General features: G+C 49.3%; 1 protein-coding gene across 1 annotated transcript in view; it reads right to left on the bottom strand.

The window, feature by feature from the left end:
* The window catches only part of LOC107307287 (protein NDRG2-like), a 30,163-nt gene that overhangs the window by 12,716 nt on the left and 6,727 nt on the right, over nt 1–10,720 (bottom strand). The window contains exons 2-4 of the mRNA XM_015850783.1: nt 10,072–10,102; nt 7,513–7,621; nt 3,912–4,032 (exon numbers count right to left, since the gene is read on the bottom strand). Of these exons, the coding sequence (XP_015706269.1) occupies nt 3,912–4,032; nt 7,513–7,621; nt 10,072–10,098 (257 nt within the window). The 5' untranslated portion in view covers nt 10,099–10,102. The remainder of the gene's footprint in view (nt 1–3,911; nt 4,033–7,512; nt 7,622–10,071; nt 10,103–10,720) is intronic.

Below are 10,720 nucleotides of genomic sequence, written 5' to 3'. Positions count from 1 at the left end.
TAGAGGGGATTAATAGGGGATTTATAGGGTCGGGGGGGTTATGGGGTCTCTATGGGTCTCTATGGGTCTCTATGGGTCTCTATGGGTCTCCATGGGGTCTATGGGTCTCTATGGGACTCTATGGGGTTTCTATGGGGTCTATGGGTCCCTATGGGGTCTCGATGGGGTATATGGGGCTCTATGGGGTCTATGGGTCCCTATGGATCCCTATGGGTCTCTATGGATCCCTGTGGGTCTCTATGGATCCCTATGAGTCTCTATGGGTCCCTATGGATCCCTATGGGTTTCTATGGGTCCCTATGGGTCTCTATGGATCCCTATGGGTCTCTCTGGGGTCTATGGGATCTATGGGGTCTACATGGATCCCTATGGGTCTCTATGGGTCTCTATGGGTTCCTATGGGTCTCTCTGGGTCTCTATGGGGCGCTATGGGGTCTCAATGTTTCCCTATTAATCCCTATGGGTTGCAATGAGTCCTCTCAGTCGCTAGGGGGCGCTCTATTAATCTCTATGGGGTCTATGGGGTCTCTATGGGTCTCTATGGGGTCAATATAGGTCTCTATGGGGCTCTATGGGTCCCTATGGGTCTCTATGGGACTCTATGGGGTTTCTATGGGGTCTATGGGTCCCTATGGGGTCTCGATGGGGTATATGGGGCTCTATGGGGTCTATGGGTCTCTATGGGTCCCTATGGGTCTCTATGGGGTCTATGGGATCTATGGGGTCAATATGGGGCCTATGGGGTCTCTATGGGTCTCTATGGGTCTCTATGGGGTTTCTATGGGGTCTATGGGGTCTATGGGATCTATGGGGTCAATATGGGGCCTATGGGGTCTCTATGGGTCGCTATGGGGTCTATGGGTCCCAATGGGGTCTCTAGTGGGGCGATAGAGGGGATTAATAGGGGATTTATAGGGTCAGGGGGGTTATGGGGTCTCTATGGGTCTCTATGGGTCTCTATGGGTCTCTATGGGTCTCTATGGGTCGCTATGGGGTCTATGGGTCCCAATGGGGTCTCTAGTGGGGCGATAGAGGGGATTAATAGGGGATTTATAGGGTTGGGGGGGTTATGGGGTCTCTATGGGTCTCTATGGGTCTCTATGGGTCTCTATGGGGTCTCTATGGGTCCCTATGGGTCTCTATGGGACTCTATGGGTCTCTATGGGTCTCTATGGATGTCTATGGGGCTCTATGGGTCTCTATGGGTCTCTGTGGGTCTCTATTGGTCTCTGTGGGGTCTATATGGGGTCTATGGGGTCTATCGGGCTCTATGGGTCTCTATGGGTCCCTATGGGTCTCTATGGGGTCTATGGGGTCTCTATGGGTCTCTATGGGTCCCTATGGGTCTCTATGGGGTCTATGGGGTCTACATGGGTCCCTATGGGTCCCTATGGGTCTCTATGGGTCCCAAAGGGGTCACTTATGGGTCTCTATGGGTCTGTATGGGTCCCTATGGGTCTCTATGGGTCTCTATGGGTCCCTATGGGTCCCTATGGGTCTCTATGGGTCCCTATGGGTCTCTATGGGTCCCTATGGGTCTCTATGGGTCTCTATGGGTCGCTATGTGTCTCTATGGGGTCCCTATGGGTCTCTATGGGTCCCTATGGGTCTCTATGGGTCTCTATTGGTCTCTATGGGTCCCTATGTGTCTCTATGGGATCCCTATGGGTCTCTATGGGGTCTCTATGGGTTCCTATGGGTCTCTATGGTTCCCTATGTGTCTCTATGGGTCTCTATTGGTCCCTATGGGATCCCTATGGGTCTCTATGGGTCCCTATGGGTCCCTATGGGTCTCTATGGGTCCCTATGGGGTCTCTATGGGGTCTATAGGATCTATGGTGTCTACATGGGTCCCTATAGGTCTCTATGGGGTCTCTATGGGTCACTAAGGGGTCCCTATTGGACTCTATGGGTCTCTATGGGTCTCTATGGGTCCCTATGGGTCTCTATGGTTCCCTATGGGTCTCTATGGGTCTCTATGGGTCTCTAAGGGTCCCTATGGGGTCTATGGGTCCCTATTAGTCCCTATGGGTCTCTATGGGTCCCTTTGGGTCTCTATGGGACTCTATGGGTCTCTATGGGTCCCTATGGGATCCCTATGGGGCGCTATGGGGTCTCAATGGTTCCCTATTAATCTCTATGGGTTGCAATGAGTCCTCCCAGCCGCTAGGGGGCGCTCTATTAATCTCTATGGGTCTCTATGGGGCTTTATGGGGTCTCTATGGGTCTCTATGGGGTCAATATGGGGCTCTATGGGGTCTCTATGGGTCTCTATGGGTCCCTATGGGTCTCTATGGGTCTCTATGGGTCCCTATGGGTCCCTATGGGTCTCTATGGGTCCCTATGGGTCTCTATGGGTCTCTATGGGTCGCTATGTGTCTCTATGGGGTCCTTATGGGTCTCTATGGGTCCCTATGGGATCAATATAGGTCTCTATTGGTCTCTATGGGTCCCTATGTGTCTCTATGGGATCCCTATGGGTCTCTATGGGGTCTCTATGGGTCCCTATGGGTCTCTATGGGTCTCTATGGGGTCAATATGGGGGTCTATGGGGCTCTATGGGTCTCTATGGGTCCCTATGGGTCTCTATGGGTCTCTATGTGTCTCTATGGGGTCTATGGGGTCTCTATGTGTCTCTATGGGTCTCAATGGTTCCCTATTAATCCCTATGGGTTGCAATGAGTCCTCCAGGCCTCCAGGTGGCGCTCTATTAAGCTCTATGGGGCATCTATAGGGCTCTATGGGGTCTCTATGGTTCTCTATGGGGTCAATATGGGGGTCTATGGGGCTCTATGGGGCTCTATGGGGTCTCTATGGTTCTCTATGGAGTTTGTGGGGTCTCTATGGATCTCTATGTGGTCAATATGGGGGTCTATGGGGTCTCTATGGTTCTCTATGGGTCTTTATGGGATCCCTATGGGTCTCTATGGGGTCTCTATGGGATCCCTATGGGTCCCTATGGGTCTCTATGGGTCTCTATGGGGTCAATATGGGGGTCTATGGGTCTCTATGAGTCCCTATGGGGTCTATGGGGTCTCTATGGGTCTCTATGGGGTCAATATGGGGGTCTATGGGTCCCTATGTGTCCCTATGGGTCCCTATGGGGCGCTATGGGGTCTCAATGGTTCCCTATTAATCCCTATGGGTTGCAATGAGTCCTCCAGTCCTCCAGGTGGCGCTGTTCCTTTACCCGGCCGGAAATGGCGGCGCTCTATGGGTCTCTATGGGTCTCTATGTGTCCCTATGGGTCCCTATGGGTCTCTATGGGTCCCTATGGGTCTCTATGGGACTCTATGTGTCTCTATGGGGTCTATGGGGCAGCTATGGGGTCTATGGGGTCTCTATGGGTCTCTATGGGTCCCTATGAGTCTCTATGGGTCCCTATGGGTCCCTATGGGTCCCTATGAGTCTCTATGGGTCCCTATGGGTCTCTATGGTTCCCTATGGGTCCCTATGGGTCTCTATGGGGTCCCTATGGGTCTCTATGGGGTCCCTATGGGTCTCTATGGGTCTCTATGGGGTCTCTATGCGTCTCTATGGGTCTCTATGGGTCTCTATGGGGTCTCTATGCGTCTCTATGGGTCTCTATGGATTCCTATGGGGTCCCTATGGGTCTCTATGAGTCTCAGTGGTTCCCTATTAATCCCTATGGGTTGCAATGAGTCCTCCCAGACGCTAGGGGGCGCTCTATTAATCTCTATGGGGCTCTATGGGGTCTCTATGGGTCCCTATGTGTCTCTATGTGTCCCTATGTGTCTCTATGGGTCCCTATGTGTCTCTATGGGTCTCTATGGGTGCCTATGGGTCTCTATGGGGTCCCTATGGGTCCCTATGGGGTTTCTATGGTTCCCTATTAATCCCTATGGGTTGCAATGAGTCCTCCAGTCCTCCAGGTGGCGCTGTTCCTTTACCCGGCCGGAAATGGCGGCGCTCTAGGCTGCATCCCCGGCGGCTCTATGTTCAGTCGCAGGAAGTTCCGGGCGATGTCCGCCATTTCTTCGTGTGCGAATAAAGCCCCGAAACACGTTTCGGCTGTGAAAAAAAAGACCCAAAATCGATTGTTTTAGCCCCAAAATGACGCCGGGAATGGAAAGAACGGCCTCAAAAACCCTATAGGGGACCCATAGACCCCGTAGAGACCCATAGAGACCCATAGAGACCCATAGAGTTTAATAGAGCGCCCCCTAGTGGCTGGGAGGACTCATAGCAACCCATAGGGATTAATAGGGACCCATAGAAACCCATAGAGACCCATAGAGACCCCATAGAGACCCATAGGGACCCATAGGGACACATAGGGACCCATAGGGACCCATAGGGACCCATAGGGACCCATAGAGACCCATAGAGACCCATAGAGACCCATAGAGACCCATAGAGACCCATAGAAACCCATAGTGACCCATAGAGACCCATAGAGACCCATAGAGATTAGTAGGGCACCCCCTAGTGGCTTGGAGGACTCATTGCAACCCATAGGGATTAATAGGGACCCATAGAAACCCATAGAGACCCCATAGAGACCCATAGAGACCCATAGAGACCCATAGGGACCCATAGAGACCCCATAGAGCCCCATAGAGACCCCATAGCGACCCCATAGAGACACATAGAGCCCCATAGAGACCCCATAGACCCCATAGAGATCCCATAGAGACCCATAGACCCCATAGACCCCATAGAGACCTATAGAGACCTATAGAGACCCATAGGGACCCATAGAGACCCATAGAGACCCATAGGGACCTATAGAGACCCCATAGAGCCCCATAGACCCCATAGAGACCCCATAGACCCCATAGAGACCCATAGACCCATAGAAACCCATAGAGACCCCATATAGACCCCATAGACCCCATAACAGACCCCATAGCCCCTTACCGGTGTGCCCCACATCGGGGAAGCAGAGCAGTGCTGGTCTCCCACCCAATAGAGACCCCATAGACCCCATAGAGACCCCATAGCGACCCAAAGAGACCCCATAGACACCCCATAGAGACACATAGCGACCCCATATAGACCCCATAGACCCCATAGATCCCATAGACCCCCATAGACACCCCATAGAGACACATAGCGACCCCATATAGACCCCATAGACCCCATAGATCCCATAGACCCCCATAGAGACCCCATAGACCCCATAGGGACCCATAGGGACCCATAGAGACCCATAGAGACCCATAGACCCCCATAGAGACCCCATAGAGACCCCATAGAGACCCCATAGAGACCCCATAGCGACCCCATAGAGACCCATAGAGACCCCATAGACCCTATAGAGACCCATAGAGACCCATAGAGACCCCATAGACCCCATAGAGACCTATAGAGACCCATAGAGATCCATAGAGACTCATAGAGACCCATAGGGACCCATGGACCCCATAGAGACCCATAGAGACCTTATAGACACCATAGATCCCATAGACCCCATATAGACCCCATAGACCCCATAGAGCCCCATAACAGACCCCATAGACCCCATAGATCCCATAGACCCCATAGAGACCCATAGAGACCCCATAGACCCCATAGAGACCCCATAGACCCCATAGACCCCATAAACCCCATAGCGACCCCATAGAGACACATAGAGCCCCATAGAGACCCCATAGACCCCATAGAGACCCCATAGAGACCCCATAGCGACCCCATAGACCCCATAGACCCCATAGATCCCATAGACCCCATAGAGACACATAGCGACCCCATAGAGACCCCATAGACCCCATAGATCCCATAGACCCCCATAGAGACCCCATAGATCCCATAGACCCCCATAGACACCCCATAGTGACCCCATAGCCCCCATAGATTCCCATAGAGACCCCATAGCGACCCCATAGATCCCATAGATCCCATAGACACCCCATAGACACCCCATAGAGACCCATAGAGACCCCATAGACCCCATAGAGACCCCATAGACCCCATAGACCCCATAAACCCCATAGCGACCCCATACAGACACATAGAGCCCCATAGAGACCCCATAGACCCCATAGAGACCCATAGCGACCCATAGACCCCCATAGAGACCCCATAGACCCCATAGACCCCCATAGAGACACATACTGACCCCATAGCGACCCCATAGACCCCATAGATCCCATAGACCCCCATAGAGACCCCATAGACCCCATAGAGACCTATAGACACCTATAGAGACCCATAGGGACCCATAGGGACCCCATAGAGCCCCATAGAGCCCCATAGCCCCCTTACCGGTGTGCCCCACATCGGGGTAGCAGAGCAGTGCTGGTCTCCCACCCCATAGAGACCCCATAGACCCCATATAGACCCCATAGACCCCATATAGACCCCATAGACACCCCATAGAGACCCATAGAGACCCCATAGAGACCCATAGAGACCCCATAGAGACCCATAGAGACACATAGCGACCCCATATAGACCCCATAGACCCCATAGATCCCATAGACCCCCATAGAGACCCCATAGAGACCCATAGACCCCACAGATCCCATAGACACCCCATAGAGACCCCATAGCCCCCATAGATTCCCATAGAGACCCCATAGAGCCCATAGTCCCCATAGAGACCCCATAGAGACACAAAGCGACCCCATAGACCCCATAGAGACCTATAAAGACCTATAGAGACCCATAGGGACCCCATAGACCCCATAGAGACCCCATAGAGACACAAAGCGACCCCATAGATCCCATAGAGACCCATAGAGACCCATAGAGACCCATAGAGCCCCATAGCCCCCTTACTGGTGTGCCCCACATCGGGGTAGCAGAGCAGTGCTGGTCTCCCACCCCATAAGGACCCCATAGACCCCATAGAGACCCCATAGACCCCCATAGAGACACATAGAGCCCCATAGAGACCCCATAGACCCCATAGAGATCCCATAGAGCCCCCATAGAGACCCATAGAGACCTTATAGACACCATAGATCCCATAGAACCCCATAGAGACCCCATAGAGACACATAGAGACCCCATAGACCCCATAGACCCGATAGAGACCCCATAGAAACACATAGCGATACCATAGACCCCATAGAGCCCATAGAGACCCATAGAGACCCCATAGACCCCATAGGGACCCATAGAGACCCATATAGACCCCATAGACCCCATAGAGATCCCATAGAGCCCCATAGAGACCCATAGAGACCCCATAGGGACCCATAGAGACCCATAGTGACCCCATAGAGACCCCATAGAGACCCCATAGACCCCCATAGAGACCCCATAGACCCCATAGACCCCCATAGATCCCATAGACACCCTTAGTGACCCCATAGCCCCCATAGATTCCCATAGAGACCCCATAGCGACCCCATAGACCCCATAGATCCCATAGACCCCATAGAGACCCATAGAAACCCCATATAGACCCCATAGAGACCCATAGAGACCCATAGGGACCCATAGGGACCCATAGAGACCCATAGAGACCCATAGAGACCCCATAGAGCCCCATAGACCCCATAGAGACCCCATAGAGACCCATAGAGCCCCATAGCCCCTTACCGGTGTGCCCCACATCGGGGAAGCAGAGCAGTGCTGGTCTCCCCACACGTTGGGATCCTACAGCCACGACTCCGACCACCCCAAATGGGGTCTCCACTGCTGCCAGCCTCTGAAAAGACCCCAAAAACACCCAAAATCAGCCCAAAATGAGCCTAAATGACCCCAAAAATGTGTTCAGGGACCCCAAAATACCCCATAAAGACCCCAAAAAGACCCGAAATGGGCTCAGGGACCCCAAAGACCCCATAGACCCCATAAGGATCCCATGGAATCCAATGGGATCCCAAAAGACCCCATAGACCCCATAGGGACCCCAAAGACCCCCCAAACCCCATAAGGATCCCATAGACTGTAATGGGACCCCAAATGACACCATAGACCCCATAAGGATCCCAAAGAGACCCTAAAAGGACCCGAAATGAGCCTAAAATGACCCTAAATGAGCCCAAAACGACCCCAAAAGGACCTTAAATGGACCCTAAATGGGTTCTGGGACCCCAAAAGACCCCAAAATGACCCTAAATGAGCCCAAAAGACCCCATAGAATCCAATGGGATCCCAAAGGAAATCAAGGACCCCATAAGGATCCCAAAGACCCCATAGACTCCAATGGGACCCCAAAGACCCCAAAAGACCCCAATGGGACCCCAAAGACCCCATAAGGAACCCAAAGACCCCATAGATCCCCATAGGACCCCATAGAGCCCCATATACCCCAAAAGGATCCCATAGACTCCAATGGGACCCCAAAAGACCCCATAGGCCCCATAGGGATCCCAAAGACCCCAAAGACCCCATAGAATCCAATGGGACCCCAAAGACCCCAAAAACCCCATAAGGATCCATAGACTGTAATGGGAGCCCAAATGACCCCATAGACCCCATAGGGATCCCATAGAATCCAATGGGACCCCAAAAGACCCCATAGACCCCATAGAATCCAATGGGACCCCAAAGACCCCATAAATCCCCATTTTCGATTCCAAAATCACCATTTTTGCCCCATTTTTACCCCAAATCCCCCATTTTCAACCCAAAATTCCCCATATTTGCCCCATTTTCAACCCCAAAATCCCCATTTTTAACCCCAAATTCCAATTTTTAACCCCCAAAATCCCCATTTTTTACCCAAAATCGCCATTTTCCGCCCCTTTTTTAACCAAAATCCCCCATTTTAACCCCAAAAATCCCCATTTTCAACCCAAAAATCCTTATTTTTAACCCAAATCCCCCATTTTCAACCCAAAATTTCCCATTTTTGCCCCAATTTTTAACCAAAATCGCACTTTTTTACCCCAAAATTCTCCATTTTCAACCCCAAAATCTCAATTTTTGACCCAAAATTGCTATTTTTCACCCCATTTTTAACCCCAAAAATCTCCATTTTTGCCCCATTTTTGCCCCAAATCCCCCATTTTCAACCCAAAAATCCCCATTTTTACCCCATTTTTAACCAAAATCCCCCATTTTTAACCCAAAATTGACATTTTTAGCCATTTTTAACCCCAAAAATCCCCATTTTAACCCCATTTTAGCCCCATTTTTAACCAAAATCCCCATTTTTAACCCCAAAAATCCCCATTTTTCACCCTATTTTTACCCCAAATCCCCATTTTTTACCCCAAAATTCTCCATTTTTGACCCAAAAATCCCCATTTTTGACCCCCAAAATTGCCATTTTTAATCAAAATTGACATTTTTTACCCCATTTTTAACCAAAATCCCCATTTTCAACCCAAAAATCCCCATTTTTAAACCCATCTTTAACCAAAATCCCCTTTTTTACCCCCAAATTTCCCCATTTTTATACCCCAAAACCCCCAATTTTGACCCAAAATTGCCACTTTTAACCCCATTTTTAACCAAAATCGCCCATTTTCAACCCAAAATCACCATTTTAACCCCCAAAATCCCCATTTTTTACCCAAAAATTTCCATTTTTCACCCCATTTTTAACCAAAATCCCCATTTTTAACCCAAAAATCTCCATTTTTACCCTATTTTTGCCCCAAAAATCCCCATTTTTTACCCCATTTTTAACCAAAATCCCCCATTTTTATCCCCCAAAACCCCAATTTTCAGCCAAAATTCCCCATTTTTAACCCCAAAAATTCCCATTTTTTGCCCCATTGTTAACCAAAATCCCCATTTTTAACCCCAAAAATCTCCTTTTTGCCCCATTTTTGCCCCAAATCCCCATTTTTAACCCCAAAATTTCCCCATTTTTCACCCCATTTTTAACCCCAAAAATCCCCATTTTTGACCCATTTTCAACCCCAAATCCCCATTTAAAACCAAAATCGCCTTTTTTTACCCCAAAATTCCCCATTTTTAACCAAAATCCCCATTTTTTACCCCAAAAATCCCCATTTTTAACCCCATTATTATCCCCCAAAATCCTCATTTTTGACCCATTTTTACCCAAAATCGCCCTTTTTTACCCCATTTTAACCAAAATCGCCGTTTTTTACCCCAAAAATCCCCATTTTTAACCCAAAAATCCCCATTTTTCCCCCATTTTTACCCAAAATCGCCATTTTTTACCCCATTTTGACTCACCTGAAGGTCATCAGCTCCGTCCGCCATTTTCCTATGGGGGATTTTGGGGGAAAAAAGGGAGATTTTGGTTAAAAATGGGAGCAAAAATAGTGAATTTTGGTTAATAATGGGGATTTTTGGGGTAAAAAAGGGCAATTTTGGTTAAAAATTGGAGCAAAAATAGTGAATTTTGGGGTTGAAAATGGGGATTTTGGGGTAAAAAATGGCGATTTTGGTTAAAAATGGGAGCAAAAATAGTGAATTTTGGTTAATAATGGGGATTTTTGGTGTGAAAATTGGGGATTTTGGTTAAAAATGGGGCAAAAATGGGGATTTTGGGGTTGAAAATGGGGATTTTGGGGTGAAAAATGGGGATTTTGGTTAAAAATGGGAGCAAAAATAGTGAATTTTGGTTAATAATGGGGATTTTTGGGGTGAAAAAGGGCGATTTTGGTTAAAAATGGGGTGAAAATGGGGATTTTTGGGATAAAAATGGGGATTTTGGGGTTGAAAATGGAGAATTTTGGGGTAAAAAAGGGCGATTTTGGTTTAAAAATGGGAGTAAAAATAGTGAATTTTGGTTAATAATGGGGATTTTTGGGGTGAAAATGGGGGATTTTGGTTAAAAATGGGGTAAAAAATGAGGGTTTTTGGTTAAAAATGGGGATTT

This window comes from Coturnix japonica, unplaced genomic scaffold (assembly GCF_001577835.2).
Source record: "Coturnix japonica isolate 7356 unplaced genomic scaffold, Coturnix japonica 2.1 chrUnrandom533, whole genome shotgun sequence".
Lineage (NCBI taxonomy): Eukaryota > Metazoa > Chordata > Aves > Galliformes > Phasianidae > Coturnix > Coturnix japonica.
Note: the sequence above shows the minus strand (reverse complement) of the source record. Positions and strands in the feature narration are given on the sequence as shown.